Genomic DNA, 23,187 nt, shown 5'->3' with positions numbered 1-23,187 from the left:
CAAACTAAAAACCAAACAGGTAAACTTCATCCCCTAGTAGAGGAAAGACGTTTGACCATGGGAGTAACTCTATTCGTCACTTAAAGAGAAATTACTCGTGCCTATGTCTGTTTCCTTCAGTTCCTGTGTTCACAGGACAAGCATTCATTCATTCTGGAGCAGCAGAGAATTTTATGAACTTCTCTTTAAGCAAAAGGCCAAAAATTCATTTTGTTTTCTTGCAGATGCATCTAAAGCTAATCTCCACAAATGGCTCTGTAATTCCTTGTGGTGGTATCTAATTTTGGTCAAAGAAAGGAAACTCTTCAGATTGGTGCACCATACACTAGTCATTGAGGACATTGCTTTTTTAATTTTGCGAATGTTCTGATGCAAAGGTGCTTTTGGCTATGTTCCTGTACTTGGTAAATCAGATATTTTGTTATGTCCTGTATTACTATGTCTTAGTCTATCTGTACAACATCCTAATAGTCTCCTCAGGCTTGGACTCTCAGCGCCTTCATGTCCTTTCCATTCTAATGAGACTACAACCAAACCTCCTCCATGCAAAGTTGAAGAAATGTGTATTTGAGTGAAAAGGATTGCCATTCCTCGGCTACATCATCTCTTCTGGTGGTGTTCCTATGGACCCAGAAAAAGTTTCACTCATTCTGGATTGGACACAGCCAGTCGGTCTCAAGGCTTCTCAAAAATTGCTTGACGTTGATAATTATTACCTCCAGTTTATTAAAAACTACTCTCAAGTGGTTACTCCACTGACGATCCTAACTTGGAAGAGAAATAAATTCCGTAAGTCGTTGAAATTTGCTGTTCAAGCCTTTCTAGAACTGAAAACTGATTTCTCTGCTGCTCCTGCCCTGAACCATCCTGTTGTGGACAGACCTTTCTTCCTTGAAGTGGATGCTTTTGCTATTGGAGTAGGAGCAGGGCTCTGTCAAAATCTAAAACACGGTCTAGAACAAGAAGGCCTCTAGAACAAGAAATCATATCTGTTTTCTTCACCAGGAAATGGTCTCCAGAAGAATGGAATTATTCCACTGCTGACCATGAACTCTTAGTCATAAAATTTGGCATTGAGGATTGGCATTATGTTCTTGAAGGTGCTAAGTTTACAGTGACCGTGTATATTGACCACAAAAACCTGGAGTATCTGCAGTCTGTTCGTAAGCTGAATCGCCATCAAGCTTGATGGTTGCTCTTTTTCTTACAAATTGATTTCATCCTCCTTTGGCTGTTATGGACTCATTTGGAAGGAGCCATAAGAGGATTAGGAGGTATAGTTGCACACCTGTCCTGGGTCTGGCCTCTACTCACTGCAGTCTGCTCAACTCTGTTGTGCTCAGTGTTGGGCTTTGCAAATGTCCCGTCATGCTCCCATATGATCGTCTGCCTAGTCCTATATAAAGCCCACCAATACATACATCAGTGTCATGATATTAAAGGGAAACTGTCAGCAGATTTTGCTGCTATAAGATGCGGCCACTGCCTTTCAGGGCTTATCAACAGCATTCTATAATGCAAGTGAAGAAAAATAAGTTATATTATACTCACCGGGGGGGGTAGTCCGGTCCGATGGATGTCGCAGGTCAGGGGCAGGCACCTCCCATCTTCTTGCGACGACGCCCTCCTGCTTCTTCATTGCTCTCCCGGCATCGGCACTCCTGCGTAGGCGTACTTGTCTGCCTTGTTGAGGGCAGAGTAAAGTACTGGAGTGCGCAGGTGCCGGGAAAGGTCAGAGAGGCCCACTGCTGGCAGGTTCCCTTTAAGACTATTAGTTCTCTTGTGTCCTGTCTGTGCTTCAAGTATCTGTTTCCCACGTGCCTTACATGACAGCTGCATGCCTGTGGCCTGTGTGCTCAACCAGTACTAGGGTTTGGAAGATCCACCTCACCATGTGAGACTAAACAGTATCATTATAAACACTTTCAGATCTTATCTCACATTCTTCTTAGTTCTGATCTTCCAGCTACACTGACTGCCATTCGATGGGACCTGGTAGGGTTCAAAATTATACATAGCTTTGCAGCATCTCTACATATTAGCTGCAGAGGTCAGTGAAGAAACGAGGGTGTATTTTTTTTCCTTGCATGATGCTACCTACTTATAATGGTCTACCCCATGAAGAGGAAGAAGTACAAGCTTCCAGAGACAAATCTCTGGTAACACCCAGTTGAACTATAGTATAAATAATATCCTTAACTGTACAAGCTAATATCTCTGCAACGGAGAGGAAAAATAAAAAAAAATAAAAGTTTTACTCAGCTCTACAGCAACTATTCCATGAGGTGGTCAGTTAAATTGCTCAAACTGGTGAAAGGTCCTCTGAAAACTATAGAGCTACGTAAAGCTGGATTATTATACTAGTCTCCTATAAAATCATATTTTCAAAAACACAAGAGTGTCTTAACAAAACTGAGATCCTTAATGTAATTCTTCCTTAATTACTTTTATACAAACCATACCCAGCTCTCCCTCAACTACACAGGTCCTACTGCAATATTTTAACTTATAGACAATACAAACGATAGGTACAAACAGATGGATATTAGTATTAAAAGCAGTTTTTTTATTAATCATTGTTTAAAAGTTTTAAAGGGATGGCTGAACGCCTCTCTCTTCCTTGTGGTCTGGTATCAGATGCAGGTAGATTCTGTTGAACTTGATTAGGAAAGTTGAAGAAATAACCATCCAGTCCCCAATTGGTCTCATAATGACTATTGAAACACCTTAAGAGGCATACTTGGTGTCTAATGTTTGCCTCAGCAACTGACCAGATCATGTATGCAAGAGAAGTGCTGGTCAACCCCTTCAAGGTGCAGTTACAGTGTTCACAAAAAAGTAAAGTATTCTATACGAAATATTTAGGATTTTTATATGCATTATATTTGCTTTTGTTTACTGGTCATTGCATACAGTACATTTCCTAATCATTATCATTTAGTGTTCTAAATTGCTTTCCCTTTTAGACTTGCAACTAAACTTTTACTGGAACTTTTCTTGTACACTTTATCAATAAAATAATTTTATAAAATATGCAATGGTTACTTCCCTGTGCAATTTCTCTGATGAGTTAGCAAATATAATTTATTTGTTAAACATTTTACAATTGTCAATATGGAAATGGTTTCACCTCTGTGTGTATTCTCAGATGTGCAGCAAGATTTGATTTGTTAGTAAAACCTTTCCTTTTTGGACATAAAAATGGCTTCTCCCCTGTGTGAGTTCTCTTATGTCTAACAAGATTTGTTTTGTCACTAAAACATTTCCCACATTCTGGACATGAAAATGGCTTCTCCCCTGTGTGACTTCTCTGATGTGCAGAAAAATTTGCTTTCTTGTTAAAACATTTCCCACATTCTGAACAAGAAAACCGCTTCTCCCCTGTATGAATTTTCTTATGTGAAAAAAGACTTGTTTTGAAAGTAAAATATTTCCCACATTCTGGACATGAAAACGGCTTCTCCCCTGTGTGAATTCTCTGATGTACAGTAAGACTTTCTTTCCTGGTAAAAAAATTTCCACATTCTGAACATGAAAATGGCTTCTCCCCTGTATGAGTGCTTTTATGTTTAATGAGATCTCCTTTGCAATTAAAACATTTCCCACATTCTTCACATGAAAATGGCTTCTCCCCTGTGTGAATTCTCTGATGTACAGTAAGACTTGCTTTCTTAGTAAAACAGTTCCCACATTCTGAACACGAAAATGGCTTCTCCCCCGTGTGAGTGCTCTTATGTTTAATGAGATCTCCTTTGCAAATAAAACATTTCCCGCATTTTTCACATGAAAATGGCTTCTCCCCTGTGTGAATTCTCTGATGTACAGTAAGACTTCCTTTCTTAGTAAAACATTTCCCACATTCTGAACATGAAAATGGTTTCTCCCCCGTGTGAGTTCTTTTATGTTTAATGAGACTTCCTTTGCAAGTAAAATATTTCCCACATTTTTCACATGAAAATGGCTTCTCCCCTGTGTGAATTCTCTGATGAACAGTAAGACTTGATTTTTTGGTAAAACATTTCCCACATTCTGAACATGAAAATGATTTCTCCTCTTTATGAGCTTTTTGATGTTCAGCATCCTGTCTGTTATTCTCATTTTGCTTAACAGTCTGTAATGAATCTGAAGATAGGACCTGTTGATAAGGAATATATGATAGATTTTTGCTGTGAAGGACTGACGGTATATCTGGAATAATGTCATGCTCTTCATATATATATGGTGTGATACCATAATCTTCTGCTTCAAAATCAGTAAATGTCAGATATCCCACTGACGCACAGTCATCTGCCAAGGAAAAAAAATTTTTTTTTCATAACTGCGTCTTTTGGAAACTATATTAAAATTCAATTACTAGCTGATAAAGACTTGGGAATAAACTGTAGACTTCAGTACAAGGACTAGCAGATTATGTTATTTAGCTAAGAGGTCGTACAATTTTTAATCTCTCTCCTAATGCTACTTTTTTTTATATAGCTTTATATTTCCCTGTGCGTGTCACCAAATTTTTCTAATGAAATGGTCAGTGAAAAATCATAAAGAGGCCTGTTAGTCAGTGCTATCATTTCGTGGCGTCTGCCTCATACACTCCCTAATAGCTACAGGAACTATAGCATGGAACAAATCAAACGGGAGGAGCAGGATGGTCGTGTATAAAGAAACCATGACTTTAGAGCAGGTGTAAGGTTGTAGTAGTTTGTGCATTTTTGTATGTATTTGCATTAGCAAAATTAAGAAGTAAAGAGAAATAAAAGAATTACAAGTGAAACATTGGCTTTTGAGACATATACAGTATGGGAGCACTGGGGAACCTGAAAATTAATTTGAAGCCGTGTCATTATCATGTCATGGTTGCCAGTCTCTGGTCTTTGGGTGATCACCCAGCTTAATTACATAAAGTATATTGTATATTCCTGACAGAAAGGTTTGGCCATTTCTGCATCAAGATGAGTTTAGTTTCTTTGCCCAAAGTACTGCAACTTATACAAAATATATTAAGCAGGATTAAAAAAAAAAAAAATGGGGCACAACAAATGTAAAGCTGATCATCTAGAAAAATGATATGTGTACGTACAATATCTCGTATACTGTCTCATGAATATGCTATAATGCATTTGGCATGTTCCTGTACTTCTCTTCATACTAGCTGCATTAATAGAGTCCATAGCCGTGCTGTTGGGGATACTGCATGATGCACGTGGTCTCCCAATCTAACTGCGTACATGGCACATTAACCACTCTGTCTGACAGCTGTTTGTATAGAAAACTGGCTCTATTTTGTGATTGTGAGTGTTGCTACTTGGTTCTGACCCAGCTTGTTATCTGACCTTGCTTCTGGATTCTCCCCACATCTGTCTATATACTTGCTGATGATCTCTAGACCCTTCTATTTTGCTTCCCATCCTGGAGTTTGAATCGTAAATTGTAAATACCAGTCTCTTGGACTCATTGACTGGTATCATCCTGACCAAGCTTACTGCATTTTGCCTCACTTTGCTGGTAATAATCCTTACAATTATTATAATTCTAACAAGATAACTGGCCAATTCTGTTAGAATGGACCGTCTGCAAACTACGGTGGATCAATTTCATGAAAAGTTTTAGCTGGACTGTGAAATGGTCAAACTAAGTCAAATCTAAGTATACCTTAAAGCTGATACTATTCCTGAACTCAAAATAATTTTACCTGATTTTTTTCTAGAGATTAAAAGAAATTCTTGCTTTTCCGTGACAGTTGTACATTTTCTGCCCTCAATCCTCTGACAACTTGGTAGACTATTTTTTTTTTATTGCAAGAAAATCCTCAGATGTGGGCATTCTTTTTGCCATTTGTGTCTTGAGATTTGTTATGTGTGGAAACCTTTGATGACCAAAACAGAATAACAGTGCAGAATGGGAGATTTTTGCTCTTTTTGATTAGACAGTTGGCTACAAATTCTCAGTGTAATGATCATGGGATTTGATGTCAATTTCTTCTCGGAGGCTTTGAGGAAATCTACCTAGATGAAAAGATATTTTCTTGATTTATCCAAGATTTTGTTGCTATGTTTGTTCAATTTAATTGAATGTTAATAGGATGTTTAAATTGCCCGACTGTCTTAGAGAGCTAGACAGAGACATTATCCACAAAATGCACTCTATACAGAAAGTGTCATGCTGTGATGGTCTTCGATAAGGAAGGGGCCTTAAACTGTCCTTGAAACTGGGACCCAAACTATGCCTGTTCTGTGGGTCCTCTTGAAGTTAGGGTACTGTCACACAGTGCAATTTTGATCGCTACGACGGTACGATTCGTGACGTTCTAGCGATATCGTTACGATATCGCAGTGTCTGACACGCAGCAGCGATCAGGGATCCTGCTGAGAATCGTACGTCGTAGCAGATCGTTTGGAACTTTCTTTCGTCGCTTGATCTCCCGCTGACATCGCTGGATCGTTGTGTGTGACAGCGATCCAGCGATGTGTTCGCTTGTAACCAGGGTAAACATCGGGTAACTAAGCGCAGGGCCGCGCTTAGTAACCCGATGTTTACCCTGGTTACCAGCGTAAACGTAAAAAAAACAAACAGTACATACTCACATTCCGGTGTCTGTCCTCCGGCGTCTCAGCTTCTCTGCATTGTGAGCGCCGGCCAGCCAGAAAGCGAGCACAGCGGTGACGCCTGACGTCACCGCTCTGCTTTCCGGCCGCTGTGCTTACACAGTGCAGAGAAGCTGAGACGCCGGGGGACAGACACCGGAATGTAAGTATGTACTGTTTGTTTTTTTTACGTTTACGCTGGTAACCAGGGTAAACATCGGGTTACTAAGCGCGGCCCTGCGCTTAGTAACCCGATGTTTACCCTGGTTACCCGGGGACTTCGGCATCGCTCCAGCGCCGTGATTGCAACGTGTGACCGCAGTCTACGACGCTGGAGCGATAATCATACGATCGCTGCGACGTCACGGATCGTGCCGTCGTAGCGATCAAAATGGCACTGTGTGACAGTACCCTTAGAGAGTCCGAGTCTCTAACCTTTATATGATCCTGTTAAACCCTGATATGTCCCCATGAGGCATGGGGCAGAAATATAAAGTAATCAAGACACAAAGACAAAACATGGATAACAGAAAACATCTATCAGCTTAGGTTTTAGTTGCAGTTTGTCTGTAACAAGATCATTCAGTTCACTTTATGTTATAAGGTGGGGATCAGTTGAGGTTGTTGATAGAAAGTCTGGGTCGTGAGAGGAAGATGTTTCATGACACCAAGCGCCCTCTTCTATCTCACTTGACTGGACCGAAAATGTTTCAAGTGTTTTTGGAACTCACAGTTCTGTATGTCGTACTGGGCATATTGAAGATGGAAGTTTGAATACTGTAAAGTCCACTTCTTCCTTGAAACCCCTTTCCTAATGGGGGGCACCATACAGAAATAGCAATTGGTAGTGTTAGGCATAGATTGCTTCTTCCCATGCAAATAATGGGTTAGATATGATGCACATCTATTGCTGCATATCTGTGGAGGCCAACTCTTGTGCTGATCTCCTATTCTGCATCCAAAATATAGGTTGTAGGCTTTCCTGATCATGGCAATCAAGTTTCACCTTTGTGATGCAAAAGTGACTTCTCCGCAAATGTAGCAGAAACTATCCCTTTTGTTTACGGGAACCTGTCACCCCCAAAATGGAAGTTGAGCTAAGCCCACTGGCATCAGGGGCTTATCTACAGCATTCTGGAATGCTGTAGATAAGCCCCCGATGTATACTGAAAGGTGAGAAAAAGAGGTTAGATTATACTCACCCAGGGGTGGTCCCGGTTCTGTTCTGGTCCGATGGGCGTCGCGGTCCGGTCCGGGGCCTCCCATCTTCTTACGATGACGTCCTCTTCTTGTCTTCAGGCTGCTGCTCCAGCGTACTTTGTCTGTCCTGTTGAGGGCAGAGCAAAGTACTGCAGTGCGCAGGCGCCGGGCAAGGTCAGAGAGGCCCATGAAGCATGAAGACAAGAAGAGGATGTCATCCTATGAAGATGGGAGTCCCAGGACCGGACCGCGATGCCCATTGGACCGGACCGCAGCGGGACCGCCCCTGGGGGAGTATAATATAACCTCTTTTTCTCATCTTTCAGGATACATTGGGAGCTTATCTACAGCATTACAGAATGCTGTAGATAAGCCCCTTATGCCGGTGGGTGGGCTTAGCTCAACTTACATTTTGGGGGTCACAGATTCCCTTTAATGCAAGAGTGAGGCATTATCTCAAAAAACATATCAATATGTTAAGAAATTAAGCTAAGAAACCCTAAAACTGTATATCTTACATAGAGAGTATTTATAAAAGTAGGTGATGCAACTGTAATTAGGTTTACATCATCGGAGCTGAGATGGCATTTTTTGATAGGTCACCCTAAGATGAGAGAATAGTGACGGCTCAATAGATGATGTAATAGACGAGCTACTAACAATGCAATAATGATGATGAAATAATAAAGACACAGTTTTTCTATAAGCCTGCATGAAAGATTTCATAAGTAATTACACCCTCCTCTGGATCTTGAAAATTAGAGCCAATCAGCAAATTCAAGCATCATATTCGTTTTCAGCACCACTAAATTTGTTACGTTCAACTGTTTTTGTCTCTGAAACAATTTTGCTGTAGAAAAGTGAATTTTATGGGACACGATACACCAGATTTTTTATCATCGGTTGCACCAACCTGACAAACATCAATAAAAGTAGATGCACCACCTCAGTAGACAGGATCAGTCATATCTGGACTATGTCCTTTCTCGAGAAGATATCCTGAGATCTGAACCAATGAACTTCTATGTCAAAAACTAGGACCAGAAGCAGGAATTGGCCCAGTTTGTTATTAGTCTACTTACTGCCTTGTCCAGTCTCAGAGAGGGTAATAAGTGCCCACAAATGGCAATGTCACACTGAAGCGGACAAGATTATCCTCCATTGGTGTGGAAAACCTTACACTTGTTAAACTGAATCCAGCATATCGTACATCTATGTCCACACACCTACACCTTGTACACCTTGTTCTGTAGTCGTAGGTCAAGGTGGGCACATGGACCCAAAGTGTTAGCACAGTCGGTTGGAAGGGTAAACCATAGGGCCAGAACAGAGGGAAATGGCTAGTCCAAAGTAGCACACAGGGAGGCAGAAGAACCACTAGCATTTTGCAAGGATAAATGCACAACATAAACAATGACAGTTCATATGCTTAATGAAACCAGTGTGATAATCCTGGTGGCTAGTAGAAGGTTAACTGTCAGGACTGAGAGGCTGCAGGAATAACAACAGAGCTGAAAAATAACTGCACAATCTGAACAGTCCAATACCAGTTTGTTAGGCTTATTGCATCCGATGGCGTAGTCCAGAAACTGGGTAGCAGAGAATTAACCAACAGGACTGAGGGTATGCAGGAATTATACACAAATGCAAGATGACAGCACAATGTAAAAGAATTGTTGGAGCATTCTGAACAACTGAACTCTGAAGTCTCAACATTAAGACAAGGGTGGATCTTTACCTGGCCTAGGAAGATGATGTCGCAGAGATGCATCAGGCAACTTGTTAAACTCTACGTGGAGCACAGCAAAGAACAGCAGTTGTATGGGAAAGCAAACAAGCCTGGCCAGGACAGGTGATTAACACAGCTATCTCCAATGATTAGATTTACCAGTGGGGACAGGGGAAACTGGCTCTTTATCAACAAGCCAATGATGCCGCTTCCTGCTTGCTCATCATGATCCAAACTGTACTGAATACGCAGTCAGTGCTAAAGACATCTCCTGCCTTTACACCATGTTTCAAGCTGTACTACTGCAGCTACTAATGTCCTTAAACAGCCAGAAATCTTTTGCTTGTTCATTATATTCCATACTGTGCTGCCCCTGAGATGGAACCCTCCCCGTTACTGAAACTATCCAGTGATTTTGTGTGGTCACTCTCCAGGTGACATTTCTTCTTCCTTTCCCTGTGATATAGATGTGTGAGGGGCCGGTATCTGCACCGTTACCTGGATCTGCTAATAGAAGGCACACATAATTCCAGAATATAGATCTTTTTTTCTATCGCTGTATGTATATTTTATTATTTTTGTTTGCTTTATGCTTTACGAGTCGTATTTTTCCTACAACCAGACTATCACTGCTTTGACCATCAACTTTGTGGTTTCTCCCGAATGGAGCGATAGAGGCTGCTCCTCCTTCGGTGTCGCCGAGATCAGACTTTTCTCTGTTCACAGCTGTTACTTTGGGCTCTCGGTGGTCAGTCAATAGTATTTTAGGGTGTCCAGTTTGACATCTTAATCACGGTGATCACAGATGCTTAGAAGCAGTTCCTGGGCGATCACCATGATTAATATCAGGCCACGGAGTGTGATCGGCCTCAGTACAGTCATGTACAGTTACATCAAGGTATAGGAAGCGGCAAGATCTTCACTGTGATCTGCATTCATGAGAAAAACTAAACACAACAAAGGGCAGCAGTACTATGGAAAGGTAGCCAAGCCCTGGCCAGGACAGGTGATTAACAAAGCTATCTCCAATGATTAGATCTACCAGTAGGGACTGGGGAGATTGGCTCTTTAAACAAGCCAATGATGCCACTGCTTGCCTGTTCATCATGGTCAAAACTTTACTGAATAAAAAGCCAGTGCTAAAGACATCATCTTCTGCCTGTCCATTATGCTTCAAACTGTACTACAGCTGCTGCCAATGCATTTACACAGCCAGAAATCTTTTTCCTTTCTATTATGTTCCATACTGTGCTTCCCCTGAGATGGAACCCTGCCCTGCACAGAATATAACGAACAACAAAACTCCCAAAAAGGGATAATTTTTGAATAGTTAAAAATGAGTAATTGTTTCTTCACAGCTCCGGATGTCCTTCTCTTGAAAGGGATGCCTACCCAGCACAAAATAAAAAAAAAATAGCAAGATACTAAACAGATGAGCACAACAAGATAAATTACTCACAGTTAAAATTAGGCATTGGTTTTCATTTGGCATACATAGTGGTGCAAAACATGGTACAAATTAAATGAAATCAAACTCATATTTGTACCAACCAGTGAATAAGTAAAAAATAGAGGCCACTACTCACCTGGGCTGTTATCTGAAAGAATCTCCTCTTTACACCGCTCATCACCCCTCACATATGTCTCTGTAGTATTAATATGGGTCAGATCTTCACCCTGAAACAAATATTTCACAGACATATGAAGTCACATCTATGATCAGCTCTAATCCTGCCATCTCCACCGCTCTCATAACACAAGTATAAAACATATAATACTGGTGGATAAAACAAGATTGAGCACAAGACCTTCACAGCCATCAACACATCATAGAGGAGATCTCATGACACCTTCTCTCCATCGGAAAAAATTAATGACGCGCACTCTGTTGTAATCATGAGGTGCAGGCTGAACCTGGACAAAGTCCAGAGGTCATACAGGTGAGAGAAGCAGCCGCACTCAGAAAAAGGTTTTAAGTGATTCAGTTTGCAAGTAAAAGAGTGTAGAGATCAGATTGAAGAATCCATTTTGTCTTCCTTTTCAGAGACGTCTGGCTTAATATGAGGAAGACTTGAGCAAAATAGACATTTCCTTTTATGGACGCATTCCTTCTTGTTATTGTGACCTTTAACCTACATTCCAGAAGTTGAACGTTATCAGTAGAATAGATACTCTTTGTTAGAGAATATGAGCGCTTGTGCGCATGTCTGCAAATGCATAACTCTTTTTCTTTATAAAGGAGGGGTAAAGCCCAGAGAGTCAGACGCGCTCCTGAGCTTCCCCTGTACATGATCACACAATACTTTGTTTGCGTGTCATTTACCTGGAAGCTTACCTCCAGTAAGCCAGGGACTGAGAAGGACTTAACATTTCTTTGGCGCCTGAACAGGGACCTGAGATAAGAGTATTTGCTCGAGATTTACCTGCGGATACGGACAACGGAGATCTGGGATAATGGACGGCAAATGAACTGAAAAACCTGGCCAGGTAAGAGACATTATTAGTTCTCTTTTATCTGCCCTGTATTATCTGAAAGATCTCTATGAGCCGTGTCACGCTGGGTTAGTCTAGTAGTGAGTAGATACCTATAAAACTCGGGTTACCATATTGTATAGACTTATGAGTCCTGTCCCTGGCAGTGTGTGAACAGTGTGAAGGTTGTGGTATGTTGTGAAAGAAGAGCAAAAGTGCGTAGAAAAATAAGCCGAAATAGTTGGGGTATAAGCCTTATACACGGAAGTCAGCCTAACTGGGTCATGTGGTTGCGTTCTTCTTCTCCGCCCATGCTTGACTATTCATTAAGTGCTTAACCTCCTTCATTTCTGGATAAGGTTTGATAGAATGAGCCCAGGACGCGGGTTTTCATGAGCCTGGGACAAGCATGCTAACTGACACAGAAAGTTTTGTGATCTGTATGGTGTTGATGGGTCTGTTTGCGTGCATAATAGCACTTAAGTACGTCCTGCATATTAGAAGAAACGGAGCAGACAAGCCCTTCAATATTTTAGCTCCCTAGGAGAGAAGGCAACGAGACATCACCATAGAGTAAGTGATTGTCCAAACGTCACCTAGGGTAGTCATAGCTAATATTGAAAAGAAAAATGGGAAATAAACAGACCAAAACCGTCTTAGGACAAGTGGAAGCAGCAGATATCATACAGGAAAGATGTGGAAAGATAGTCAGAAGACAGATTAGAAGAGTAAGAGAAAAATTGGGAATTTCAGAAGCACTTATGTTTAGTACAGAATGGGAAAGACTGAGTAAAGAACGAGGTGGAATTATCAAAGACAATGGGTGGGAAGAAATCATACATTGTATGATAGAGGTCTCATTAGGACCTAAATGTTTTGCATCCAGATTTTTGTATGCCAGAGGTGCCCCAGCATGTCTGTTAGGAACTGATGTACTAAAGAAATTAGAAGCTAACATCAAATTTAGGGACGATGGCACAGTTATGCTGACTATCCCTGATGATGCAGAATCATTAGAACAATATGTCAGAATTCAGGCTTTTGAGGATTATACTGAAGAAAAAGAGTACACTACAGATCTAGACCTCTCAATGATCCCAGAAACACTGTGGGCACAGGGTGACACTGATGTGGGATTATTGCATATTTCTCCTGTAAAATTATCTGTGCAACCAGGAGCTGTTCTCCCACAGCTCAGACAATACCCTGTGAGTGCCCAGCAGGAATTAGCAATTACAAAACAGATAGAGGGATATAGAGAGAAAGGAGTTTTGGTAGAGATACAATCACCTGCTAACACTCCTCTGTATCCAGTCAAGAAGAGAACTCTTGATAAGGGTTCCATGCCCAAATATCGTATGGTACATGATCTAAGCGAAATAAACAAAGTTCTAGATCCTATCACCCCAGTTGTACCCAATCCTCATACGTTACTATCACAGATACCAGCCAGTTCTCAAGTGTTTACTGTAATAGATCTTTCAAATGCATTTTTCTCGGTTCCTTTACACCAAGATAGTTGGCATTTGTTTGCATTTACATTTAAGGGCAAACAGTTGGCGTGGACACGCCTTCCACAGGGAATGATACACTCCCCTACTCTTTATTCAAATGCCCTACAAACAGTTCTTCAAAGGTTTGAACCTGAATCACAGGTAGTAATTTTGCAGTATGTGGATGACCTACTACTTTGCTGCCCAGATCTAGAAACTGCAGAAAGGTCCACTGTGAGTTTACTATGTTTTCTAGAAAAAGAAGGGTGTAAAGTGAATAGACAAAAGCTACAAGTTTGTCAGATCAAAGTGGTCTTTCTAGGTCATTGCATTTCTCAAGGTAAAAAGCATCTTACACCTCAAAGAACTGAAGCAATAAGACAGATGAATGAGCCTAAAAATCATAAACAGCTACGAGCATTTTTAGGAATAGTGTCTCATTGTAGACAATGGATTATACATGCCAGTCAACTAATGCAACCACTGTATGACTGTGTAAAAAGTGAACCTTATTTGTTGACAAAAAAAGGTCAGATTTCGTTCCAACAATTAAAAGATGCCCTTGTTTCAGCTCCAGCGTTAGGGCTACCAGACTACACCAAATCATTTCAGCTTATGGCTGCAGAAGTTGATTCCCATGCTACAGGAGTTCTTACCCAGAAGCATGCAGGGAAACAAAGACCAATTGCATATCTTTCAGCAAGGTTAGATCCAGTAGCTAGAGCAGCGCCAACCTGTGTACGTGTGGTTGTTGCTGTCTCGCTATTGTTGGACAAAGCATCAGAAATTGTCCTAGAGCATCCACTCACAGTTCAAACTATACATGATGTTTATGGGATATTAAACCAGGTCCAACCAAAACACATTTCCATGGCCAGACATTTGCGGCTACAGTGTTCTTTGCTGCTTCCCTCTACTATCACATTTGCAAGGCTTCAGACTCTTAATTTAGCAACACTGCTACCTCTCGAGTCTGAAGGGGGGAATAAGGACACTGATCCACACGCAAATTTTTTCCCTACAGACACACATGATTGTACAGAGCTCATTTTACAAGAAACGGTAGGCTTACCCAATGTATCCGAAACACCACTTCAAAATCCAGATTTAGAGCTGTTTATAGATGGTAGTAGGTTTGCAGATGACACAGGTAACTTCCATACAGGGTATGCAGTTGTGTCAGAATCTGAAACTCTCAAAGCAGAACCTCTTCCACCGAAAGAGTCTGCACAAGAAGCAGAACTAACAGCATTGATTGAAGCGCTAAAAATAGCTGAGAATCAGACAGCTAATATATACACTGATTCTAGGTATGCACATGGTATTGTGTTTAATTTTGGAGTAATCTGGAGAGCTAGAGGTTATATGACAGCGTCAGGACAACCTGTAAAACATGCTTCTCTGATCAAACAGATCTTAGAGGCTGCACAAGAAACAAAAGAAGTAGCAGTAATTAAGGTAGCTGCACATGTGAGACTCGACACTAGGGAATCTAGGGGAAATGATAGGGCTGATAAAGCAGCCAAGGCAGCAGCGGTCAAACCCTTACAGCAGGTTCATACTGTAAACCCCACAGAAAATACTGAAGATAGACTGAGACAAGCACAGGAAGATGCAGGAGAAGAGGAGAGGGACAGGTGGAAAAAGGAAGGGGCAGAAGAACAAGCAGGAATTTGGAAGAAAGATGGACTAATATGTCTACCTAGAGCCTGGTACCCGATTGTAGTTGGTGGACTGCACCACCCTACTCATGTGTCTGCAAATGCAATGACACTACTGGCAAAGCAAGTCTGGTTGGCTCCAGGTTTTGGCAACTACGCAAGAGACTATTGTGCTGCATGCGTTATATGCCTGGCACATAATCCCGGACAGACGACAAAGACCCCTATGAAGCACCACGTCCGACCTCTCTATCCGTTTCAGCGATTACAAATAGACTTTATCCAGCTGCCAAAAAGTAATGGGTATGAGTATGTGTTGGTGTGTGTGGACATGTTCTCAGGGTGGCCAGAGGCCTATCCAGTTCGGAAGGCTTCAGCTAAAAACACTGCTGTAAAGCTAGTTGCCGAACTGATACCCCGTTACGGTCTCCCTGAAGTGATCGAGTCAGATAGGGGTACTCATTTCACTGGAGAAATATTTCAAAATGTACTGAAAATGTTGGGTGTTGAAAGTCAGTTACACACTCCATACCATCCTCAAAGTTCCGGTAAGGTGGAACGCATGAATGGAACTTTAAAATTAAAAATACAGAAAGCCATGGCTGAAACAGGAAAGCCTTGGACAGAATGCCTTCCACTGGCCCTTTACTCAATACGCAATACCCCAAGGGGTAAGACTAAACTGTCTCCATATGAAATTTTGTTTGGCAGGACTGCCAATTTAGGATGTTATTTTCCACAACAACTTGTGTTAAATATTGAGTCATTGACTTCTTATGTGCAAAATCTTCAGAAACAATTAACTAAGGTGCATGCACAAGTTTTTGCTTCCCTTCCAGATCCTGACAACATTGAAGGAAGTCACAAGTTGGAACCAGGTGATCAAGTCTATGTAAAAAGACACACCAGAAAGGCTCTTGAACCAAGATTTGACGGACCCTTCCAAGTCCTGTTGACAACACCTACATCAGTCAAGCTTGAAGGAAAGGCATCATGGATACATGCAAGCCACTGCAAAAAAGCAGTACAAAACTCATGATATTGATGTTAATAATGTTAACACAGATGTGGGATAAATTAGTTAGAGCCACGGATTATCTAGATGATCAGATCTGGGATATATTGGATATACTAAACACTAGTATAGCTGTACAGAATCAGCTTATAATAGTCATCAACCAACATACTCTGGTATTGGATTACCTAACTGCCTCACAAGGAGGTATGTGTCAAATCATCGGACCCACCTGCTGTCATTATATAGACCCGAATAGTACTATGAGTATGACATTTAAATTAAAGGACGTACAACGACTCAGAGATCAGTATGATAAAGACAATGACCAGAATAAGGATAGCTGGTGGTCTGATACTTTCTCTTTTCTCAACCCAGCCAACTGGTTCAGAGGAATCGGCGGGTGGGTTGCTGGGATCATGCAGAGCATAATACATATAGTTATGATTATTGTAGTCATATACGTACTATTCCAGATTGTGCTCAAGAGTATCTCAGTATGCACAGATAAATTTTGTGTAATAGATGCAAGAGTATAAATTTTCTTCTTTATTCTTATGTTATCCTCTAGTGATTCTAATTAATATTACCGTACTAATTTTTGTTTTTATATTTTAGTATACTTATTGCAAAACAAAGAAAAGGTTGTGAGAGTTAAACGGAAGAATTGATACTAGATTTGATTCTCTTATTAATGATATAAGCGTGTACATGTGTAATACCAAAAATAAAGGCTTTGTCTTTGGCCCTGTGGTAATCTAAAATATGGATATGTTAAAGGGGATTTGTGATAGATCATAAAAGGAATATGTCAAAGGGGGGAATTGTAGAGATCAGATTGAAGAATCCATTTTGTCTTCCTTTTCAGAGACGTCTGGCTTAATATGAGGAAGACTTGAGCAAAATAGACATTTCCTTTTATGGACGCATTCCTTCTTGTTATTGTGACCTTTAACCTACATTCCAGAAGTTGAACGTTATCAGTAGAATAGATACTCTTTGTTAGAGAATATGAGCGCTTGTGCGCATGTCTGCAAATGCATAACTCTTTTTCTTTATAAAGGAGGGGTAAAGCCCAGAGAGTCAGACGCGCTCCTGAGCTTCCCCTGTACATGATCACACAATACTTTGTTTGCGTGTCATTTACCTGGAAGCTTACCTCCAGTAAGCCAGGGACTGAGAAGGACTTAACAAGAGTTTAAAGTTTATTGAACATTCACCACAGGAAAATATTATCACAATGAAGTGCCAAGGTAAGGTAACGTTTCGACCCAATTCCTGGGTCTTTATCAAACCTCACTTGCGAAATAGAGAGAATAAATCAGGTTTATGGAAGACAGAAGTCCCAGCCGGGGCTTACGGTGTTTGTTCTGGCACAGCTGGGACTTCTGTCTTCCATAAACCTGATTTATTCTCTCTATTCCACAAGTGAGGTTTGATAAAGACCCAGGAATTGGGTCAAAACGTTACCTTACCTTGGCACTTCATTGTGATAATATTTTCCTGTGGTGAATGCTCAATAAACTTTAAACTCTTTTACTTGCAAACTGAATCACATAAAACCTTTTGTTGAGTGCGGCTGCTTCTCTCACCTTCTCTTCATCTACCTGATGATCCTGAGGAACATTGGGATCTTCTTGTTTACAGTCCTGTGGAAGAAGAGGACGGGGACATCTCTCTGGTGTTGTTCTCTTACTGGATAGATCTGGAGGAAACACATACAGGGACTGAATTCATTCTTTACATACAGATAATCTTAGGCAGCGTGCATTTAGTCCTGTCTATTACCTGGTGATATGAGAGGCTGGGAAACCTCCATTATGTCGTCCTTGTACAGATCTTTGTGTCCTTCTAAATACTCCCACTCCTCCATGGAGAAATAGACAGCGAAATCCTGACACCTTATAGGAACCTGACACATACAATGATACCGTCATAAAGTGATCCCTTCATAATTTTACTGTATAATATCGCAGCATTCCCAGCAGTGTCACCTCTCCAGTCAGCAGCTCAATCATCTTGTAGGTGAGTTCTAGTATCTTATGTTCATTGATGTCCTCATGTATAGGGAGGTGAGGTGGAGGCCATGTGATTGGTCTCAGGGGTCTTCCCCATCCCTCAGACACAGGGTCCTGACAGCGCTCACTAGAGCTCTTCTTCACTATCGTGTAATTCTGATTATGGAGAGAAACATTAAAAAAATCTCACTACAGACATTTCCAGAGTCCTCACCTGTCCAGTACTGGCTATATACTGTATATATATATATATATATATATATATATATATATATATAGCATCATGATTACTCGCTGATCCCACCCCCTGCACAGTAGTTCCACCCCCACCACATCACCACACATAATCCCGCCCCCCACCACATCACCACACATAATACCGCCCCCACCACATCACCACACATAATCCCACCCCCCACCACATCACCACACATAATCCAGCCCCCCACCACCACACATAATCCCGCCCCCCACCCCATTACCACACATAATCCCCCCCACCACATTACCACAGATAATCCCTCCCCCCACCACATTACCACACATAATCCCGCCCCCCTCCACATTACCACACATAATCCCGCCCCCCCAGCACATTAATACAGATAATCCCGCCCTCCACCACACTACCACACATAATCTCGCCCCCCACCACATCACCACACATAATAAAGCCCCCCACCACACATAATCCCACCCCATTACCACACATAATCCCGTCCAAGTGGAGGGCAAGGTGGAGGTGGACGTGGCGTGTTTTTTTTCTGCAAGTGACTTAAAAGAACCTAGAAATAACAAAACAAAATCTAACAATCTAGAATGAGGAGGCGTAGGTCCAAGAAGTAGAGGAGGAGATGGACGTTGTGGTGTAGGTGGAAGAGGCAAGCAAGGAGTAATCCAACACTGTTTTTGAGAGGGTTCTCTTTGTTTTTCTTGGGATTTTTTTTTATGGGACTTAAAAGAACATACAATTAACCCTCCAAAAATAACAATCTCTAACCAGGGGGCGGAGGTTCAACTGGGGGAGGAGGTGAACGTGGCAGTCTAGGTGGAAGAGATGGAGGTGTGAGGTAGCCAGCACTGTTTTTTTTATTTGGAGAGTCACCCAAATGAAAACGAATGGCAAATAGAATTGAACACTGGCTGGGTGCGGCTGGTACAGTTGTCTAGTCAGTCAAAGGTATGGACATGACCTGTGGGATCCACGCCTGGTTCATTTTAATGAATGTGAGCATGTCAACGTTGTCTGTGGACAGGCGAATTCGTCTGTCTATGATCAAACCCCCTGCCGTGCTAAACACATGTTCCGACAGTACACTTGCTGCATGGCAGGCCAGTACCTCCAAGTCATAAAGGCTCAGGCCATGTGTCCAATTGAAATCCAGAAGGTAAATAGGGCATGACCCATCAGTACTTATGGACATGTTTTCTTACACCATGTTGATGTAACTCTGCCTTCTGCTAATATGCTCCATATCAGATGGTGGTGCATTTGGATAAAGTTTTTCCACATTTTGGCCATGCTAACCCTGCCTTCCGAGGTCGTGGCGGTGCCTGAGCTACGATGGCGACTTCCTCCTTCGCCTCAGCCTTCTTCTTCCAATGAGCCTGCGCTATCAGGTGGGAAAGCAGTCAGCAGTTTCTCTACAAGGGTGCGGTTGTATTTATGCATTGGTATGCATGGTATGTTGTCCTTGTAGCTGGAATCGAGCAGGGTGGCCACCCGGTAATCAGCACTGGTAACAATAAGTGCAACTCGGCAGTCTTTGCACAGGCACAGCAGCATGCATTCGCTCATGTGTGCCAGGATGCCCAGAGGCAACAACAAGCTGTCCACAGTAAGAGGTGTATCGTCTGGATCCTCTGTATCCCCCAACCACACTCCAGTGATGCCCATAAGCTGCTTTCAGTGCCACCCTGCTGTGAACACAGTTCCTCCTCCTTATTCTCCAAAACTGTCCCCTGGCTGGACAGTTGTGTACCTAGCCACTATTGGTACAGTAATCCACCCTCCGAGCTATGTGGGGAAGAAAGGTCTGATAACATTGTGAATTGGCACTGCTCCTCTTCCTCCTGTGCCACCAACTATCCATTATCGCTTAAATAAATAGTATTTTTTCCAGGAGTCATAGAAGTGGTATAGTAATGCTGATGATGGTGTCATATTGGTGGAGTATTCAAAGCAGTGCAACATGACACACATGTCCCACATGGAGGTCCACACATTGGTGGTGAAGTGTTGTTCTGCAGAGTGACTCAGCCGTACCTACTGACTGCTGCTTGCACAGTCTCTTCAGCATATGCAAAGTGGAGCTCCATCTAGTTGGTATGTCGCACAAGAAGGCAGAAGAGACACTGCAGCAAAGACCCGCAAGTAGCAGCAGGGTAAGAATGCTGAAAGCTCACACACACTGTTCGTACTTTCAGCAGCAGCTCTGACATATGTGGGTAGTTTTTCAGAAAGCTCTCCACCACCAAGTTCAGCACATGCAGCAGGCACGGGATGTGCATCCAACCGGCTAAGCCCAGATCTGCTACAAGATTTTGCCCGTTCTCACAGACCACCATGCTGGGCTTGAGTTTCACCGGCACCAACCATTCATCTGTCTGCTGTTTGATCCCCATCCACAGCTCCAGTTCATTGTGGGATTGGTCCCCCAAACCCAAATAGATGAGTTTCATAACAGCCTGCTGTCATTTTCCCTTGGTTTCACTGAAGATGGTGGTGCAATTCTTACTGTGACCTGATGAGGAGGCGGTGAACGAAGCGGAGTAAGAGGCAACAAAGACAGAGAAATATCCAGCACTCCTCGGTAGTGGTAGGACATGCTCTAGAACGCCTTCAGCCTCTGTCCCAGCCACTCTACATTTACCTGGTGGGCAGTTAGGGAGATGTAAGGTCCATGCCCGTGCTTAGTGGTCCACATATTGGTGGTTATTTGGACTTTGCCACTGATGGCATTGCGCAGTGCATGCCTAATTTGATCCGCATTGTGTGTAGTGCAGTGCAGGGATGACACGCCTGGAAAAGTAGTGGAGGCTGGGAACAACGTACTGCAGGACAGCTACCGCCATCCGTTTTTTAAAACTGTTCATCTCCAACAACCAAAATGGCAGCATTTCAAAGGCCAGTAATATGGAAATGCTGTCATTCAGGACCATGGCTTGTGAGTGGGTAGCTGCTTCTGATCTGGTCATTACCTCTTCCTATAAAACCTGGCCAGAGCTTCTGTTCCTTGCCAGTGAAAGCTCAGCTTCCTAGCTACTTGGAGACGCTGTGCTGAATTGGAGATTGTTGTTATTAATAGATATTGTTGCGTGCTGTTTTTGGGTGTATGCTTTCCTCATTATCATATTCCCATTTGATTGGTACATTCCTCTCCTTCCCTATATACCTCTCTACCTTTGTATGTTTGTTGCTTTTTGTTATCCCTGTCTGTCTTACATGTTGATACACAAGCATTTCTCATTTCTGTCCCAAGGACAGCTTAGGAATTAACAGGAGAACAGCAAGGGTAGTGGCCCACACCTCCTCACCTTTAGTGGTACCTTTGGAAGCAGGGTTAGTTAGGGCCCAATGACTGTTCAGGGACCCTTTCTCTAATCACAAACAGTGTCAGCATGACAGTAATGCGAAGGAACTGGAGGCACTTTTAGCCATCCAAGTGCTTGTGCTTCCATTGGCGGTCTAAACAAATATTAGTCCCACTAGATATATATAGAGGATGGGAGAGAGATCCACTAGTTTGTCTACACAACTAGTATGTCAGGTGCCTGGTGTTCACAAGGCCTCAGCTGTTGTGAATTTGCTTTTTGCTCCCTCTAGTGGTTACTAGTTTTTTGACTCTGGTTTTTCTGTCATTCCTTTTATCCGCACCTGGGTCGTTAGTTAGGGGTGTTGCTATATAAGCTCCCTGGACCTTCAGTTCTATGCCTGGCAACGTAGTTATCAGAGCTAGTCTGCTGTGCTCTTGTCTACTGATCCTGGTTCCAGTTATATCAGCTAAGTCTGCCTTTTGCTTTTTGCTATTTGTTTTGGTTTTGTATTTTTGTCCAGCTTGTTCCAAATCTATATCCTGACCTTTGCTGGAAGCTCTAGGGGGCTGGTGTTCTCCCCCCGGACCGTTAGACGGTTCGGGGGTTCTTGAATTTCCAGTGTGGATTTTGATAGGGTTTTTGTTGACCATATAAGTTACCTTTCTTTATTCTGCTATCAGTAAGCGGGCCTCTCTGTGCTAAACCTGGTTCATTTCTGTGTTTGTCATTTCCTCTTACCTCACCGTCATTATTTGTGGGGGGCTTCTATCCAGCTTTGGGGTCCCCTTCTCTGGAGGCAAGAAAGGTCTTTGTTTTCCTCTACTAGGGGTAGCTAGATTCTCCGGCTGGCGCGTGTCATCTAGAATCAACGTAGGAATGATCCCCGGCTACTTCTAGTGTTGGCGTTAGGAGTAGATATATGGTCAACCCAGTTACCACTGCCCTATGAGCTGGATTTTTGTATTCTGCAGACTTCCACGTTCCTCTGAGACCCTCGCCATTGGGGTCATAACACTCAGCCTTTCTCCTGTGTTGACCTGCCTAATGCTATGTAGTCACATGAGTAGGGTGCTTATACTTTAATCAGATCATTTCAATGCACACCTGCTGTATGTAAAGCAACTGACCCCTAGCATATACACAAACATAAAAATAATGTTCAGATTCGTAATTATCTTAGCTTTAAATCCTCTTACTGTATTCTATCTTGCTATATATCATCCTCCTAAGCTACTGTGAATTCAGATTCATACTGTCTTTCCAATTGTAACTATTTCATATCACGGTTCTTATTTTCTAACCCATCACTATAGCCTCTTTCCCCTGATGACGCCATATGGCGAAACATGTTGGGGAGGCTAACGACTGCTAAGATTTAATAGCACTTCGCATGGCTATGATGGCTCCGGAAATGCCTACAGCCTAAAAGTTTGTTTATTGGCTGCGCTGCAGCCTCTCACCAAACTTTATGAGGCATCAAAACC

At 42.2% G+C, this 23,187-nt stretch overlaps 1 protein-coding gene across 1 annotated transcript in view; it reads right to left on the bottom strand.

Moving 5' to 3' along the window:
- Positions 1-2,547: 2,547 nt before the first annotated feature.
- LOC143766279 (uncharacterized) overlaps positions 2,548-23,187 on the bottom strand; it is a 47,214-nt gene continuing 26,574 nt past the window's right edge. Inside the window, exons 7-11 of the mRNA XM_077253825.1 lie at positions 18,143-18,322; positions 17,937-18,060; positions 17,756-17,853; positions 11,094-11,184; positions 2,548-4,287 (exon numbers count right to left, since the gene is read on the bottom strand). Of these exons, the coding sequence (XP_077109940.1) occupies positions 3,110-4,287; positions 11,094-11,184; positions 17,756-17,853; positions 17,937-18,060; positions 18,143-18,322 (1,671 nt within the window). The 3' untranslated portion in view covers positions 2,548-3,109. The remainder of the gene's footprint in view (positions 4,288-11,093; positions 11,185-17,755; positions 17,854-17,936; positions 18,061-18,142; positions 18,323-23,187) is intronic.

The sequence above is a fragment of the Ranitomeya variabilis genome, chromosome 4 (genome assembly GCF_051348905.1).
Source record: "Ranitomeya variabilis isolate aRanVar5 chromosome 4, aRanVar5.hap1, whole genome shotgun sequence".
NCBI classification, from domain to species: Eukaryota; Metazoa; Chordata; class Amphibia; order Anura; family Dendrobatidae; genus Ranitomeya; species Ranitomeya variabilis.
The sequence above is the reverse complement of the archived record's forward strand: the minus strand, read 5'-3'. Positions and strand labels throughout refer to the sequence as shown.